At 41.9% G+C, this 19,357-nt stretch overlaps 1 protein-coding gene across 1 annotated transcript in view; it reads right to left on the reverse strand.

Annotated features, from left to right (window-relative positions):
* CRLF3 (cytokine receptor like factor 3) overlaps positions 1-18,837 on the reverse strand; it is a 30,704-nt gene extending 11,867 nt beyond the window's left edge. The window contains exons 1-6 of the mRNA XM_077749861.1: positions 18,787-18,837; positions 17,715-17,964; positions 14,688-14,775; positions 14,043-14,220; positions 11,047-11,269; positions 10,238-10,370 (exon numbers count right to left, since the gene is read on the reverse strand). Of these exons, the coding sequence (XP_077605987.1) occupies positions 10,238-10,370; positions 11,047-11,269; positions 14,043-14,220; positions 14,688-14,775; positions 17,715-17,964; positions 18,787-18,837 (923 nt within the window). The remainder of the gene's footprint in view (positions 1-10,237; positions 10,371-11,046; positions 11,270-14,042; positions 14,221-14,687; positions 14,776-17,714; positions 17,965-18,786) is intronic.
* Between the last annotated feature and the right edge of the window lie 520 nt (positions 18,838-19,357).

A 19,357-nucleotide genomic window follows, 5' to 3' on the forward strand; every position in this document is an offset into this window, starting at 1 on the left:
ATGATGCTATCTTTAGCTGTCAAGGAAAAGAAAATTAAAACCAAAATGAGGTACAACTACACGTAAATAGAATGGCTGAACTTAAAAGCAAAAGGGGGGGGGGCACCTGGGGCTCAGCCGGTTAAGCATCAGACTCTTAATTTTGGCTCAAGTCATGATCTCACAGTTCATGATCATCAGGCCCTGTGCTGACAGTGCACAGCCTGTTTGGGATTTTTTCTTTCTCTCTGCCCCTCCTCTGCTCTCTGGCTCTCAAAATAAATAAACTTAAAAAAAAACAAAAAACAAAAATAGAGCTCCTCGGTGGCTCAGGCTTAAGTATCAGACTCATGATTTTGGCTCAGATCATGATCTCATGATTGTGAGATTGAGCCCAACATGGGGCTCCGCACCGAGCATGGAGCTTGCATAAGATTCTTTCTCTCCATCTCCCTCTGCTCCTCTCCCCTGTTCACTTGCATGTTCGCTCTCCCTCTCTCTCAAAAAAAAAAAAAAAAAGCACAACCAAAACAACTGACAATACCAAATGCCAGCAAGGGTGCAGAACAAGTGAAAATCTCACATGTGCTGGTGGGAATGTAAAATGGTGCAGCCACTTTGGAATACCGTTTGACAGTTCCTTAGACAGATAAACACAGTATGACCCAGCAATCACCATCGAAGATATTCATCTACTTAAGAGAAAAGGAAGCTTGTGTTTACAGAGAAACCTGTAGACAAATGTCTGAAGAGGCTTTCTTATTAGCCCAAATTGGAAACAACTCATGTCTTTCAACCAGTAAAGAAACTGATATATTCATATGATAAAATAATAAGTAATTAGAAAGGACTAAACTATACATACCACATGCATATATATATAGAGCTCCATGTTATTAATATATCATTCCATTTGTATGACATTCTAAAATGGCAAAATTATACAAACAGAAAACCAGTAGTTGAGAGGGAGGAGGGGTTAACACAAAGAGATAACACTAGGGAATATTCTGGAGTGATGAGATTGTTCTGTACCAGACTGTGGCAGTGGATACATGACTGAATACATTTGTCAAAGCTCAGAATTATACTACAAAAAGACTTTTTTTTTTTTTTAATGTTTAATTATTTTTGAGAGATGGAGAGAGAGCACGTGCAAGCAGGGGAGGAGTACAAAGAGAGGGAGACACAGAATCCGAAGCAGGCTCCAGGCTGTCAACAGAGAGCCCGATGCGGGGCTCNCTGCACTCACAACCATGCGAAGATCAAGAGGCACATGCTCTACTGAGTGAGCCAGCCAGGCACCCCAAGACTGATTTTTACTTCCATAAAATTTTAAAAAGTGAAAAAAAACCTGCCCATACACACACACACACACACACACACACACACACACAAAGTTACTTGATCCAGATTGCTTTGTGAAACCTTCAAGGAAGAGATAATCTATCATGTAAAATTTAAAAAATGAAACAAAAAAACAGAAAGAAAATAGGGAAGAAAGATCACCCAATTATTTTATGAGCCTTTTATAATCTCGACACACAAATCATAGGAGAAAAATTATACAGCAGTTTCATTTGTGAATACAGATAAATAAAAAGCAACAAAAATAGCAGCAAATATGTAACCAGCAAATTGCTACCAGCATAGAGTCCACTTAAGATCCTCTGTCTCTCTCTCTCTCTCTCTGCCCTCCCCTGCGTGTGTGTGTGCGCTCTCTCCCTCAAAATAAATAAACATTGGGACATCTGGGTGGCTCAGTTGGTTAAGCTTCCAACTTCGGCTCAGGTCATGATCTCATGGTTCGTGTGTTTGAGCCCCGCATCAGGCTGACAGCTAGCTCACAGCCTGGAGCCTGTTTTGGATTCTGTGTCTCCCCCTCTCTCTGACCCTCCCCTGCTCACACTGTCTCTCTCTCTCTCAGAAATAAACAAAACATTAAAAAAATAAATAAACAAAAAAAAAGATCTCCTGATGTAAATCACTGCAATAAGAGTTTAATGGGGGTTGGGCATAGAGATACAGAAAAGATATGTCACAAAGTTCTACAGCCATTACCGATTTTAAAAATCAAGATAAATTAGATATAGAAAATAGAAACTTTTACTTCAGAAATGTTTCTTGAATTGTATTTTAACAGGGGGGTTATGTTCCCACTGCTCTGGTTTCCTTTCTCAGGGCCTCTAATTACACATTTGTTGGATCTTTTTGCCTATCTTTTTTCTTTCATTTTGTCTTGAATCCCTTTTCAATTTGTTCATTTTTCATTGCTTACCCCTGTTTCCCATGCCATCAACCTCCTTTGTGCTTCTTGTAATTTGGTCTTGATTTCTGAAACAGTGCCTTCTTCTCCTCCCTCTCTGCTAAGTTCTGGCAGCTGGTATTTAGTAGTTTCCTGTTGTCTGTGCATCACCTCCTGCCATCCAGCTCTCTCCACCCAGAGTTCTTGTATTTTATCTTTGTAGTCTTCCTTCTTAACTGTGATTAAGCCTTTTTTTTTAAATTGAGATTGAGGGGCGCCTGGGTGGCTCAGTCGGTTAAGCATCCGACTTCAGCTCAGGTCATGATCTCACAGCTTGTGGGTTCGAGCCCCACATCGGGCTCTGTGCTAACAGCAAGCTCAAAGCCTGGATCCTGTTTCAGATGCTGTGACTCTCTCTCTCACTGACCCTCCCCTGCTCACGCTGTCTCTCTCTCTCTCTCTCTCAAAAATAAATGAAACATTAAAAAAATTAAAAAATAAATAAATAAAATAAAATTGAGATTGAAATGCTGAATACAGTTTTGTTTTCACTTGGGGTAATATTCTTGCTGGTGTTTCATCACCTGTAGAAAAGATGTGCTGATCTTTTTCATTTCTTTCTCTTATCCCATCTTTGTATTGATACTGTGGACGTTCGTTTCGTGTTACTCGTGTTAACGAGCGGGTTCCTGTAATAGGCAGCATGTAAGGGGGTGGAGGGAGACCTGGGTGACTTTCAGGTCTGCGCTCTATGGCCTGTCCCCCATGGCTGCAGGGCTATGCTGCCTTATAATGTGGCTCCTCCCTTAGTCCCGTCTCCTCTGATTCAAAAGCTAATGTGTTTCAGGAGAGTTTCTACTGCCAGACTTCAGCTGCTGTGGTTTCTTCAAAGGCTGCCTCAGACCATCGACCACTGTAACCACTTGCTTTCTTAAGATCAAGCATTTTAAACTTTCCCGGGCATTTTCCAGATCCTTCTCTCTGCTTCCTCAGGCAGAGTATGGAAGCGCTGTTCAGCCCCGCCCTATTTATAGTCTCAAGGTGGGGCCTTCTCCTTTTGGGACTGAGTATTTGGAGATTTGTAAGCTCGGCACCTCCATGCTCATCATTTTTCCCCCTCGGCAAACTGTCATGATTTCCTCAGTGGATTTCCTGCCTATGTGCGGCTTAGGAAGTATTTACGCCTAATGTGGAATTGGGTTTTCTATATCTCTTAGTTTTGCTGAAAAAGCACTCATGGGTCCTCCTACCTCTAGTCTCCTTATTACTCCGAAAAGTTTCTGCAAGTGGAAAAATTTCAGAACTAAAGTGCCACCACGGATGCACTGGTCCCAGAAGCTCTCATGGTCTCTACTGAGCCCACTCTCATCAAGCCTTCTCTGCCACATCACCGCAACTGTGCATGTCAGGCCACCAGCAGACCTCCACAGTGCAAACCCAAAAGTCAGTTCTCAGATTTTTTCTGACCTACCGGATCGGCACCGTTTGACACAATGGAAACACCTCCTTCGCTTGACTTCTAGGACACACAACCTGCCACTGGCTATTCCTTTGATAGTTTCTTCACTGCCCAGCTGCTAAATGTGACCCTTCTCTAATGTCCTCTGTCTCCACTCATACCTTGGTTGATCTCATCTAGTCTCATGGCTTTAAGTTAAGTACTCATCTACAATCTAAAACCTCTCAAGTCAGTACCCCTGGCCTGGCTCTCTCCACTCAACTCCAGATTCCCATATCCGGCTGTTTATCTACAAACGTACTTATATGTTCAGTAAGGAACTCAAATTTAATTTATGAAAGAAGAAACTGATATTCACTCAGAAATACGCTCTTCCTATCTCAGTAAATGACAATTCTATCTTAACAATTATTCAGACCAAAAACCCTGTGGTCACACTTGACTCCCTCTTTCTCACATCCCACAAGCAACCCACCAGGAAATCCCGTCAGTCCTTCCTTCAAAATATATCCAGATTCTGACCATTTATCATTACCTCCACTGCTCCATCCTAGTGCAAGCCACCATTCACTCTCACCGAGGTTACTGTCACAGCCTCCTGACTGGTCTCCCTGCCGGTACCCACACCCACCATAGGTTATTTTCCCCACAGACGCCAAAATGACCTGTAAAACATGTATCAGATGATGTCATTCATTTGCCCAATACCCTCAATGACCTTTCACCTCACTAAGTGGGAACAGGGGCCTACAGGGCTAGACTGTCGAGACCTGAATCTCGGCCTAACAATCGGCACAACCTCAGGCAAGTTGCTTAATCTTTTTACATCTCAGTTTCCAGATCTATAAAATGTGTCTACCTCATGAGGGCATAATAAGGATTTATAGACATTAACTCATTAAGCCCTTAAGAACTAACACACAGCAAAGCTCAACAAACGTTAGCTGACTATTGCTATTTTGTACAGTCTGGCTCAACTTGTGAGTTCATGAAAAGTCAAAAGGAGAGCATGTCTCCCTCCCTAAGAGAATAAAAAATGTAAACCTCACTTAGTGAGGCTTTTGTTGGGGGGTGGGGAGATCTCTGTATGCAGTATCAAATATCCTCCTTGTAAATGGGCACAGGTGACTTTCAAAAGGGTATTTCTTTGAGGAATTAAAAAAGAAATACATGCAGCTTGCTCAAAACTATATCCTACCTTTCTGGGATCCTCTGACTATACTGCCTGTCTCTATTAACCTGATCCAGACTCATTACTTGCTATTTGTACTTTTTCTACTCCCATCTTTGGTTCTTGCTTTGTTTCCCCACCTGAATTGCCTTTCCACCTCTACCTGCACTAAGCCTGCACCACCAACCCCTCACCTAGAAGTAACTTTTCCTTCCTCTGTATTGCAGAGCAGTTTGGATCTTCCTTATACTAATTTATAAACTGCCTACTCTATGTTGAATCAAAGATTCTGGGTTTTTTTCCTTCTTAAACTTCACACTCCTGGCAATACCAAGTACTATAATACCATCTGAATGGAGTAGAGGCTGAATGAAATGATTAGCCTCATTCAAAGACTAGAGTTGATAAGGAAAACTATATATTTAAAAAAACTCATTTTAGCTTTTTTTTAAAGCTAAATAGACTGAGGGGAGAAACAGAGGCTCAGTCAGTGAAGCTTCCAACTTTGGCTCAGGTCATGATCTCATGGTTCATCAGTTCGAGCCCCATATCAGGCTCTGTGCTGAAAGCTCAGAGCCTGGAACCCACTTTGATTTCTGTGTCTCCCTCTGTCTCTGACCCTACCCTCTCACGCTCTGTCTCTCTGTACTTCAAAAATAAATAACATTTAAAAATAATTTTTTTTAAGTCATTTTAGGAGGGCCTGGCTAGCTCAGCTGGAAGAGCATGTGACTCTTGATTTTCAGGTTGTGAGTTCAAGCCCCACATGGGTGTACAGATTACTTAAATATTCAAAAAATAATAATAAAGTAGTTTAAGAAGTAGAGTATGTACAGGAAAAAGGCCTAAGAAATACTCCTTAGATAATTTGGAAGAGCTATTACATGTGAACACTTCAAAGCAGATACTCCTTCACGATTTCATGTAACCCTCCACCTACAGACAAACTAAAAGCTAGGGTATGGAATCCTAAAAGAGATCTACGTAGGAAAGGATCTGTCTTATCTCATCCAAATCTATATAATCAAGAGTCTCTTCTGTCTGGCATTCCCCACATCTGTCACAAAAGCCACACTCCAACCTGAAAGGCCTACATATCATATCCCTAGAGGGACCACTCTGGCAAAATACAAACAGCAAAGCTGTAGTCTCCCCAGGACAGAACATTTTGTCTCAACACGTTGAGGAACCGACAAGATTTCAAAGACTCTAATTAAAAACAAATTACCTTCTTTTAAAAATAAAAAGTTTATTTACTTAAACAATCTCTATATTCAACGTGGGGCTCAAACTCATGACCCTGAGACCAAGAGTTGCACGCTCTTCCCAGCGAGCCAGCCAGGCGCCCCAAAACAAATTAACTTCTTAATCCAACTACGTTGGGCTAACAATATTGAAGATACACCTGGTAAGAGACCAGCCTTGTACAGAAAACGTATGATCCCCTCCAGCTTAAGTTTATTCAAAAAAGTAATGCTAATGCTTAACCAAAGGCAAATATTAAACCAAATTCACATATTCTAAGTGACCCCTTTCTAACAGTTATCAACCATGCCATTTCTAAGATAAAGCCCCTAAACTTTTTGAAACTTCTCCCATCAAGAAGTGGGGTCTATGTCCCTTCCTGGGATCTACACTCCGTATGAACAATAGAATATGGTTGAAGTAACGCTGTGTCCATTTCTAGGCCCAGGCCTTAAAAACTGGCGGCTCTGCAGCCCCCACTTCCCATCTCCTGCAATGCTCATTCTTGGAACCCAGCTACCATGCTGTGAGGAAGCCCAAGCAGCCCACCAGGCCTACACAGAGAGGCACACAGAACCAGGGTTAATTTGCCAGCCACGTGAGTAGCCATCTGGAAAGTGGATCCACCAGCTCTAATCAAACCACTGCAGCTACTGACATATAAGCAGAGATGAGCTGTCCTTGACGATCTGCAAATTGCAGTTTCCTGAGCAAAATAAATGATGATTATTGTTTCAAGCTTCTAGGTTTTGGGATGATTTGTTACACAGCAGTTGATAATGCTAACTGTAATGTTAACTTTTTAGGTTCTGTTAAAGAAACATTTATAACAATAAATAGCTAGCCTACTGCCCGTTAATTTCCACCTCATGTGACTTGTGGGACGCAGGTAGCACAGTGGGTAAGAGCTAGACTGGCAGGATCTAAATAGTGGCAAGTCATGAACTCCCTGTGCTTTGGTCTCTTCATCTGTAAAAGACGACAGTAACCTCCTAGGCTATTAGGATTAAGGAAGGCTGTTTGAAAGAAAGCTGTTTTAAACAAAGGAAGTGGTAGAGAAGAGAAAGTAAAAATATGGTTAAAAAACAGTAAGGAAATCTTAGAAGCAAGGAGAGGGAGAGTAGGAATGTTCAGGCAGGAAATCAAGGAGAGGCCTAGCAGGAGGAGGCTGCTTAGCAGACCTGGCCACCGAATGAGGCTGGGCTCTAGAGACTGACAGAGCCCGCCAGTAACAGGTTTCTTGGCTTCCACAGCTCTACACATTCCAGCAACTTCATCAGGAATAGACTGGGGGGGACCAACCGGGCAGTGCCTACACGCGTATAATCTTCCTGCTAACTGCGAGGCCTTCCAACACCCTTAAAACATGGAATAAAGTTTACCTTTAGTCAAGTTGGCCCATCTGTTCCCCCCTTATACAGGGGGGTGCCCCCCACCTCTCACATCTTCTGACTTAGCTCCTGATGCCTGCAAATCCTTTTAACAAGGGGAGAAGATATTTTCATTCCGCATTCAAAGGAAAAATGACAAAAATGCAAGAGTCTGGCTACAATAATACTGAGCTGAACTAAGTTTCAGTTAATCACCCTGCCAAGTGGGGCCCGGTCAGACATCTTTGGAAGAGGAGGAAGGAACAAATGGTTTACTGAGGCCTACTAAATGTCAGGCCACAGTCCACAGATAGTAAGTGGATCTGTACCAGTTTGGGTAATTTCCAATGTCTTATATATGTACTGAATGACATAAGAAACAAACCTAAGTATGCCACCTATTAGATCTTCCCCTGAGGAAGCCTTTAAAAGCAGGAGAGCATCAGGTCACCGTCACTGCAGGGAAGAGGTCTCAGAAGGGGGAAAAGGAAAAGGGCTAAGGATACGGACATTGAGAAACTGTAGATTTCAACACTAACTAGAATCACATTTACCCTCCTGTCAAGAAGACAGAAAGAAACAATACAGACAATAAAATAGCTTTGCCATTGGCCAGTTATGTAACATTGGGTGACTTCACTTCTGTGCGCCTTAGTATCCTCATCCCTAAAATGGGCAGCTATACCTATTTTATTGGGTGACTGTAAGAATCAAATGAATATAGGGGCACATGGGTGGCCCAGTAAGGAAAGCGTCTGTCCTGGTTTCGGCTCAGGTCATTTCCATGAGTCTGAGTGCCGCGTGTGGCTCTACACTGACAGTGCAATGCTTAGGATTCTCTCTCTCTCTGCCCCCATCTCACTCTCTCAAATAAACAAACTTAGGAAAAAAAAAAAAAGAATCAAATGAATATAAGTACTTAAAGTAGAACCTTGTATGTAGTAAACGCTGTTTAATTATCAACCGCAATTATTATTAATATGATTACTCTTCTTACTGTCTGAGATATTGGCCCTGAATCTATCCTGAACTCAGGAAGCCCTATCATTACACAGGAGCACACTGTTCTCCGGAGAGTCACTCATGGCAGTATTTCTATAAACAAAGGATATAAGAAGAAAAAGGGTTTGTTAGCAAACAAAATTCATGAACTCCCCTTTAGAGGACTTCAGGTACTAGATCCCTTATTTATCTCTCTGTTGGTATTTGTCTGGTTATTAAGTCATTCTTCATAACCTAAGGGGTGAGAGGAGGTATCAATAATGACACAGGGTGGCTCAGTCAGTTAAGTGTCCGACTTCGGCTCAGGTCATGATCTCACGGTTCATGGGTTTGAGCCCCACGTCGGGCTCTGCGCGGACAGCTCAGAGACAGGAGCCTGCTTCAGATTCTGTCTCCTCTGTCCCTCCCCTGCTCACACGTGCTCTCGTTCTCTCTCTCAAAAATAAACAAACATTAAAAAAATTATTTTAAATGAGACTAAGCATAAACCAGTACATTCTGAGAACTGCTGACAGTTAAGAGGACTTGGCTGGGGGAGAATGTGGCCACATTAGCTTACATAAAGCTTTCAGATACTCTCCAGGCTTCATATGACAAAGAACTGAGAACAACAGGAACTCTGAGCAACAATTCATCATAAAATCTCATGATCTCAAGGCCTAAAACTTAGAGAAGAGTTTGCTACCCTGCTTTTCCAAATTAAAACTGGGCTTTGGTTTCTAGCAAGAGCTATTCAGAAACAGGAGTATAGAGAATACATCTCAGATAACATGAAAACAAAGAAATTGTTCTAATACAGGAAGAAATGAATGAAAAAACAGAAAAATGATTGGTGGTAGAAGAGCTTGCTTTCAGGTTTATTTTATACAGAAGTACATACATATATATATGTACAGACACATTTTACAGAGAATTACATACATTATGTACATTATGTATGTAATTCTCATATTTACACTGACAGGTTGTCTTTCACGGAGATTTGCTCATATTCATTCATAAAGGAAAAAAACTCTTGGCCTCTGATTTTTTAAGATTGACTTTTTAAGGGAGATGGAGGGAGGCAAACCATGAGAGACTCCTGAATGCTGAGAACAAGCTGAGGACTGATGGGAAGGGGGGGGAGGCNCACAGAGCCCGACGCGGGGCTCGAACCCACGAACCGCGAGATCATGACCCAAGCGAAAGTCAGACGCTTAACCGGCTAAGCCACCCAGGTGCCCCAAAGATTGACTTTTTAAAAAATGTATTTGAGAGACAGCATGCATGCATGTGTGTGCCTGGGCAGGGGAGGGGCAGAGAGAGAGGGAGAGAGAGAACCCCAAGCATGCTCTGGGCTGTCAGCATAGAACCCAACGCAGGGCTTGATCTCACAAACCCTGAGATCATGACCTTAGAGCTGAAATCAAGAGTGGGATGCTCAGCCGACCAAGCCACCCAGACACCCCTAAAATTCTTTTGAGAGGTAGTCTACTTACCTCTATGTCCCAAGAATAAAAGAGTCATAAACATAATGAGTACGTGCCATGTATCAGGCATAAGCAAGACATCTTACATACATTACCTTAGTTCATCTTCGTAATAACCCTATGAACACATAGGAGAAAACCAAAGCAGAAAGAAATGAGGAACTCTCCTCAGAGTAACACTGCCTACAAATGACAAGATAAGCGCAGGCCGACTTTGCATCCAAAGCTCACGCACCTTCTATGGCCTTCACTCTGCTGCCTAAGGCATGTATGACAGACAGTGTAATATCTACTTGCCTGAATGTCAACGTCTGCCCACAGAAGTAAGTCGGAGCGCGGGAGTAGAGGACACCCGAGGACTCAGAATCATTCCGGAGGGCTATGTTTCTTCGACTACTCAGGCTGTAGCCCTCAAAGCCAGCCGTCCACTCTTTTTAAAAAGCAAAGATATTGAAAATTATTAAAACCCTTTGAGAGTATCCCCGATACAGACACATTAAATAAAACTTGGAAGCAGAAGAAGCTGCTCTTAGGGGTCATGGGCAAGTTCCATAAAAGAAGAGACACAGCGACAGGATATCCTGGTTAATCCTACAAATCACAAAACACACGTTAGTCTATCGTGGCGTGGAAGATCAAGTGAGTGCTATCTGCTACCTAACACAACGAGGTGAAGCATGATTGCTGGAGCTTATTCTAACCTGATTAAGAACTCATTAACAAGTAAGTCTATAAATTTTTAAATAGTAATACAGGAGAGACCAATTTCTTTTTGTTTTGTTTTTTTTAGGAGAGACCAACTTCAAATCATAAGACTTCCATCCCGATATTCATTTGTTTGGAAAATCAGTATCCTGATGCAACACTTAAATCTTTGGATTTAGGGGAGGCTAATAATCCTGCGGGGCACTATTCTTGGACTCTGGAGATAACTGAGGAAAACTTCTCAGAATTCAGGTGATGTAATATGAATAGGACAGGTTCCATGGTTTTCTCATCAACTCAGGTTTTACTGTCAGAAAACGTGGCTGGCAGGGTGCTGACGGAACAGGCAGAAGCGGTCTGATACACAGCTGAGCTTCAGGAGTGAGAAGGCAACAGCATACCATGCGGCACCAGCGTGGAGTGGCCCATTTGGGGGACGCTCCAAGGACTCCATTCCTGTCGGCCATCTCCTCGGGCGCAGACTCTGAACTGATAGTCAACGTTGGGGTCTATGTGCAACACTATGAACTCAGTTTCAGAGCCTACATATACGTCCTCAAAGTGATTTGAAGTGCATTTGCGGAACTGGAGCCTGTAATCCTGGGCTATAAAGTCGTCATCCACCTAAGGAGAAAGGCTTTACGTTAGGTACAAATCAGGGAATAATTTCTCTCGGCATCATGGCTTAACAACTCTTGCTTGGGCCAAGCATAGAAGCCCATGTACTGAATATGGGCCATTCTCAAGAAGGTCATAGAAAATATGGGGCGCCTGGGTGGCTCAGTCGGTTAACCGTTCGACTCCAGCTCAGGTCATGATCTCACGGTTCGTGGGTTTGAGTCCCGTGTTGGGCTCTGTGCTGACAGCTAGCCCAGAGCCTGGAGCCTGTTTCGGATTCTGTGTCTTCCCCTTTCTCTGACCCTCTCCTGCTCACACTATCTCTCTCTCTCACAGAAATAAATAAAAAACATTAAAAAAAAAAAAAGAAAATATGCCATCATTATTTCCCTTCTTCCTTTATTGAGCCACATGTTTTATACTCCCAGTCTGATTTGGAAAACTCTGCTTCCTTTGAAGAAATGCATGTTTTCTACACAATAATGCCAAAGATAAAGTATTCAAAATTCAAAGATAAGAATCCCACAACTAGGGGCGCTTAGGTGGTTCAGTTGGCTGAGCATCTGACTCTTGATTTCAGCTCAGGTCATGATGCAAGAGTCATGGGATCGAGCCCCATGTCAGGCTCCATGCTAACTGTGGAGCCTGCTTGGGATATTCTCTCTCTTTCGCTCTCACTCTCTTTCTTTCTCTGCCCCACCCTCACCCCATACCTATCTCCCACCAGTACGTGCGCACTCTCTAAAATTAAATTAAATTAAAATTAAACAAAGAATCCCACAACCACATCAGTCATATAACCAAAAGAATTAATATCCAGGATATGTAAAAGACTCCTAAAACTTAAAAACCACCCAATAAGGAAATGGACAAAAGACACAAATAAACATTCTATACAATTAAAATAGAAGCAACCAAAACATATAAAAATATTCAACCAAATTTGTAATATGGACAATGCAATCTAAAACCAAAATGAGGGAGGTGCCTGCGTGGCTCAATCGGTTAAGCACCCGACTTTGGCTCATGCCATGATCTCCCAGTTTGTGGGTTTGAGCTGTGCGTCAGGCTCTGTGCTGAGAGCTCAGAGCCTGGAGCCTGCTTTGGATTCTGTGTCTCCCTCTCTCTCTGCCCCTCCCCCGCTCTCACTCTGTCTCCCTCTCTCTCAGAAATACACAAAACAAAAATTTACAGACCCAAAATGAGGGGTGCTCAGGTGGCTCAGTCGGCTAAGCATCCGACTGCTGATTTCGGCTCAGGCTGTGATCTCACAGTGGTGAGATGGTGCTGGACATGGAGCCTGCTTAAGATTCTTTCTCTTTCTCTCTCCCTCTGCCCTTCCCACGCACACGCACACTCTCTCTCTCTTAAAAAAAAAAAAAAAAAAGACATATAAGAAATGAATAAAGAAATAAAACCAAAATGAGATACCATATTGGCAAAAAGACAAAGTCTGGCAAAACCAAGTGCTGTCAGGACGCAGAGTAACAGGAGCCCCTGCGCTGGTACACTCCCATTAAAGAGCTCAGTATTCGCTGGCAGAGTATGGGTCCAACACTCTAAGACCTCCTAATTTTACTGGGTATATACTTAAGAGAAACATCTTACACGTGTACACAAGGAAACATGAATAATAATGTTCATAGCACAAAAACTGGAAACTCTAGGTCCACTGACAGGCCAAAGAAGAAAAATGGAATGACAGTCTTTGTTTTGAACAAACAAAAACCTATTATTTTTTCTATTACGAACTTCATTAAAAAACTCATTTAAGAAAATGATTTCCAGAATATGAGCACCCACTCTGAATGATGTATCTGGCAAGACCCAAGACATTTATGACCCATTGAGACACGGTTTCTTTTTTTTTTTTTTATTTTGAGTTTATTTATTGAGAGTGAGAGCACACACACGTGCACAAGTGGCGGAGGGGCAGAGAGAAGGGGAGAGAATCCCAAGCAGGCTCCATGCTATCAGCCCTGAGCCCAATGCAGGGCTTAATCTCACAAACGGTGAGATCATGACCTGACCTGAAATCAACAGTCAGACGCTTCACTGACTGAGCCACCCAGGTGCCCCGACTTACCATATTTTAGACAGAAACCATGTCCAGAGGTCTCAGGGCCCGACTTGATTCCCGCTCAGGTCATGATCTCAGTTCAAGCCCCACATCTGGTTCTGCACTAACACTGAGGAGCCTGCTTGGGATTCTCTCTCTCTTCCTCTCTCTCTCTCTGCCCCTCCCATGCTCTCTCACTCTCTCTTAAAAATAAACTTAAAAAAATAAACCTTTACAAGTATTTAAAAAAAAAAAAATATGGTAACTCATACACATAACATGATTTAACACACAAAATTCTCAGCAATGCTGAGAATGTGATGAAACCACATTTTAGGAACTTTATTTCAGAAATATTAGTTCAGCGTGGAACAGAAAATATCAGACACTCAATCAATACTCACTACAATCTTTTGACTTTTGTAATAAGCAGAAATGGGAAAGGTCTTCACCTCACTCAGGGTTAAGTTTGGGAAATCTGTGATGGGAAATACTGTTGTGATATAGGATTTTTAAAGGTACCTTCAAAACTATTTATCTCAAACTGGAGAGCTACCTCCATTCAAGTTCCCTGTGACTTTAATTGTAAAGCCAATGGGACTTTTGTTTGTGAAGAGAAGAAAATATTCAAAGGTAGTTAACAAAAAAAAAAAATCTTAAAGGGCCTCAAATCTCAAATCCATACTGTTGAAGCCACTGCTATAACTCTTAATTACATACCTTACACCATCGAACAATGATGCCTCCAGGCTTCTCTATTAGCTCTTCTATCTGTACCGGGGGGCGAGATGCTACTGTCCCATGCTTGAAAATGTGGTCTTTCACTATGTTCAGAATCGAGTCATCCAACTGAGCAGATAAACAAGGCACATCAACCAGTAAAGGCACTTCTGGTAAGCTGAGGAAACAAAGCTTATGTGTTTATGAGGCTTTTGATTGAAAGTTAAAAATATGAGGCATAGTTTAAATCAGTCACATACTATAATGCTGCTGAAACCCCCAGGAAATGATGCCAATGGCAACAGAGTCTTTGCAAGGTGTTACATAAATATTCTCTTCCCAAATAACCAACAAAATAGAAAATTGCTAGAGCATCACTATTGTCAAGTTTATGCCAAAAGATCCAATGTACTCAGTTTCAATATGTGTAGAATTTCTAAAATTGAACAATTCTCTTACATATTAGGATTGAAGAAAATCTGTAATAAAACTATACCAAAAATTACAATCACAACTATTTCAATGGGCAGTGGACCCTGAAATCTATATTCTCTATCCCACTTATTCAGAATCTTTAACAGGGAGGGGGAAAAGCAGATGGTTTGAATGCTTAAAACTAAATCCCAAAGGCACTAACTACTTTACCTGTCCAACTGAATGTGTGACGCCTTTTTGGTAAAGTTCCACAGTTTTTCATTCTGTTCTCCTACACCACCAAGAATGGCAATCTCCCCTACAATCAGGAATAAGAGAACAAGTGCAGTGAAAAATGGTCCCATTATAAAGCAATCACTACAACCCATGTCAAGGTGGGTCTCTGGTTTTCCTACAAACAATTCTTAAGTGATTCCACAGTCAAATTCCCAAAAAGTAAAAGTAGAAACTATTCCAGAAGTGACTCTAAGGTGAAGCTCACTAGGAAAAGGGGTACACAACTGATTGTGTGGGTACATTTTGCCAGAAATGAAACAATTTGCTGTTAACAAAGAAATCTGGTTTGTCAACCAAGTTGTTTTTTTTTCATAAGTGTTTTTAAACGTTTATTCATTTTTGAGAGACAGAGTGTGGGGAGAGGAGCAGAGAGAGAGGGAGACACAGAATCTGAAGTAGGCATCCAGGCTCGGAGCTGTCAGCAAAGAGCCTGATGTGGGGCTCGAAACTCACTGACTGTGAGATCATGACCTGACCTGAAGTCGGATGCTAAATCAACTGAACCACCCAGGCCCCCCTTGTCTGTCCACCAATTTTATGCAAAGGAGAAGGTCAAGGTACTTTTTTCCATCTTTCCTATAGACTCTTGACTTACAGAATTCCAACAAGAGCCAGTACAGGTATTACCCTGACAGAAGAATAGGGCACAGGGTCTTATAAAGTCAACTGACACAGCTTTTTTCCTGAAAGAATATCACACATTAGAAATTATTCCACAGAGGGGCACCTGGGTGGCTCAGTCAGTTAAGCATCTAACTTCAGCTCAGGTCATGATCTCTATTGAGTTCAAGTCCCACATCTGGCTCTGTGCTGTGAGCACAGAGCCTGTTTCAGATACTCTGTCCCCTTCCTCCCTGTCCCTCCCTCCCTCACCCATGCTCTCTCTCTCAAAAATAAACATTAAAAAAAAAAATTATCCCACAGAAAAATAACAAGGAAAAGCTATATAAAGGCATTTAAAAAATGGCAAACTTCTGTATCCTTCCAGGGCCCCGAAGAAATACTACCAGAAGAACTCTTTCTATCTGAATTTGCCCTGGAATGACTCAAAATTTTTAGGACCACATAACATGGCATTCTCCCTCACCAAAAGGAAAACAGAGACATACTGAACAGTGCCTGAAAGTCCTCAAAATTCCAGAAATAAGCTTTTATCCCTTGAGAGGAAGGAAAGAGATTGAAATTCAAAATATTTCTGAAATATAAAAAAAATTGAAGCATCAGATGCTGTAACAAACAAGTTTGTGCCTCAAAGGATTTCTTTTCTAAAATAAACATTTCTCAGTCCTCAGGGTGATGGGTGACCTGTGAACTGCTTCTGGGTTTGTTTCCAGATGCAAAGCCTTCAGGGAAAGACATTCTGTGGTCCCACTAAAAAGCATTTTCTCAAAGGCACCGCTAGGGTCAGTGTCAAATCAGTTCTCACTGAAGAGAAGACAAAATGTAATAAACATGTAAAGACGACACCAATAGTACATTCTAAATGTTACTGCCAGGGGGTGGCTTTCCAATTGGAGTGACAGACTTGTTAGCCACGCACCCGTTTTATCCCAAGTCACTCATAGCACTCAATGCAGAATGGGTGGTACTCAGTCTCCTTTGGCTCCTTTTTCCTCAACTGTCCTTTAAATGCTGGCACCCCCACAATTCTGCCCTCTGCCAGCCTCTCTTCTCACACTGTACCCCGGCTCTCGATCACTTCCTGACTCCCCTGGATTCAGGCTTGATGTATGCACCGTCACCTGCCAGATTCTGTCTCCTAAGCCACGTGCTGCGTTCCCAACTGCCATCTGGGCATCCTGAGCCCCTCCACTCAACATGCCCCCTCCGAAATGCCTAACTACCCAGTGAAGCCCCTCCTTCTCTGTGGTTTTTGTCTGTAAACAGCACAGTCCACCTGGTAATCCAAAATCAGGCTGTTTTTGGTCATCCTAAGGCCCTCCCTTTATCCTCCAACCTAATATCCAGGCAATCACCAATAATCAACACTCACTGACAGGTAAAATCATCAATAATTCTCTCTCTGAAAAATCTTAAAATCAGCTCCACACCATCTCCACCTGTCACCGCCTTCTTCATTTCCTATCTGGATTGGTGCTACAACTTCCTAATTGGCCTCTTTTACAACTCCAGTCTTAATACAGTCTCCAAACTGTAGGCAGTACCATTTTTTTTTTAATTGAAATCTAATTGTGTCACTCTGCTGCCTAAAATACTTCAAAATATCCCTGATAGGCCATTCACTTCACTCATGATGTTACTTCTGCTTCAAATTGTGCTGTTACCTCCTTTTCTTCCTTTGTCTGCTTAATGAACTCCTTTGAGCCTCTGTGGAACTCCTTCTACAGAAAGCGACCCTCCACTCGCCCGGAGTTAGGTGCTTCCCCTTCTGTGCTCCTGTGGGTCTTAAATTGATCTCAGCATGTATGCCTCTCTCAGTGTGCTGTGAACCCCAAAGGGCAGAACTGTTACCTTTTTATTTAACATACTCAACAAAGAGATAATACGAAGCGAGGACAGTGGGTGTGAAGACAGGAAGGTAGCGAGGCAAGACCTGGAATGCTTTAACCACAAACAGGCCACAGACAGGTGCAGAACTGCTACGATTTTCAGGAGTAAACACCAATCGTAATTTTTAACCTTTTATTTGAACACTGAAAAATATTTAAATAGTCTCAAAGGGGCCTTAAAATCACTGTGTTAACAGTGAAGAAGACACTCTCATAGAACCATTTGAGAAAAACCCTTTACTCCTTGTTGTGTAAATGATTATAATTAACACGTTGACTGCACTCACCGTGGGGGAGCTCACAGTGTATCTGCTGTCCTATATGACAAACCATCCTAAGGCAAGAGCATTCTAAGCACCCCACAGATGGCAAGAAGCCTGCTGGTACCCTGAGAAATTGACAAAGTGCCAATCTGAATGTGCCAGGCTTCACAGGCTCCCTGGACCCCCACCTTCTTGGACTAAGTCCTCTGCAGTATGAACTCCGTGCTCTATGAGCTTCTGGCAGTCATCGAGAGGTTTAATGGTCTCCTGTTCAATGGTGTCCACCTCTTGCAGAAGGGTCACCAATCGCTCATCCAGAAGCTTCCCAAGGGTTCCCTTTAAATCATTAAAATGCTGTTTAAGAACATCTCTGGTCTGCGATGCACTCTCTTTGATCTGAAAAGGAAGAACATAAACACTTAGAATCTCTGGAATAGGCTAATCCGCAGGCATCATCCAAAATCTCAAAGCACAACAACCATCTTCCATTTGTTGATAAATCAAATGTGATTCATTTGCACACACTTGCAGGAATGCACAGAACTAGCCTTCAGGTAAAACAGAATGGGCTCAAATCCTGGTTCCATCATTCACAACCTCCGTCGATTTGGTCACGTTAATTAAGCACTCTACACCTCAATTTCCTTATTTGTCAAGTCAATATAATACTTAACTCATGGAGTTGCTGTGAGGATTAAATAAAAATAATCTATGTGTTACACTTGGTAAAACAGCTGGCACGTTGTTGTTCCCAATAAATAAATGTTAGAAAGTATTGTTATCTGCACAAAGGAGTTCTTGGCAACAGTACATTTCAGTAAAAAAATATTTAAGTTAGGAGGGGATTAAAATTCATTTTACTGAAAAGTAGTAAATGGTATATCAGAAGGCCATCAATATTTTTTTAAGTTACCTAATGGATAAAATGCCGTCATTATGGTAAAACTAAGAATTTATTTAGAATTCAAAGAGGCTCACAGAAGGCAGAGAATGTTCATGAAAACACACGACTGGGACGATGCTTTAATCCTTTTTGAGTCACGCTCCTCTTCGCAAGTCTCAGTAAGAGGTTTACAGGCCCTCTTCCCAGTAAAATGAATAACCCATACCCTAAAGAAATTAATTCAATTTCAAGGGTACACATTCCCTCAAATTTCCACCACGGCTTGCCTGAAGCAGTAATTCTGAAACTTGGTTTGCAGAAGAATCATGTAGGCTGCCTGTTACAATTTAGATGGGAGGGCTCCATCCCAGACCTACTGATTCAGAACCTTCGAGAAGGGTGAAAGGGTACATGGACAGAGTTCTCATGTTTGACAAGCCCACCTGTGATCCCACAGCCCATCCTCTGAGAAACACCGCCCTCAGGTCCACAGAGCCCAGAGTAAGAACTGGTGTCCTGGGAGACAGGCTGGGAAGGCTTTACAGCTCACAGAGATTTTGAAAACAAACCAGTTGTCTATACTGATACAAGATTTTTTTTTTTAAGAATATGGCTAACAAACAATTCACTCCCACTTAACAGGAAAATTTTAACAATTTGAATTAAAGCAAACACGCACTTACTTTGTAGATATTATATTAGCTTCATAGTAACATATTACATTTATTACTCTAACCCTTTTGTTGACTTTATCTTTGCAAGAGCAAAGTCCAAGAAAATCCACAAGGCATACAACATTAAACACTTAATACAGAAATTTAAAAGTTTCCATTTATTCTCTAATACTAAATTTAAAAAGCAGAATACAAAACTGCTTCCCAGAAATGTTTACGACCATGTAAAAACAAAAAATACCTATACTCAAGGAGTACAAAGAAATCCGGGTGG

The sequence above is a fragment of the Crocuta crocuta genome, unplaced genomic scaffold (genome assembly GCF_008692635.1).
Source record: "Crocuta crocuta isolate KB4526 unplaced genomic scaffold, BGI_CrCroc_1.0 scaffold149, whole genome shotgun sequence".
NCBI lineage: Eukaryota > Metazoa > Chordata > Mammalia > Carnivora > Hyaenidae > Crocuta > Crocuta crocuta.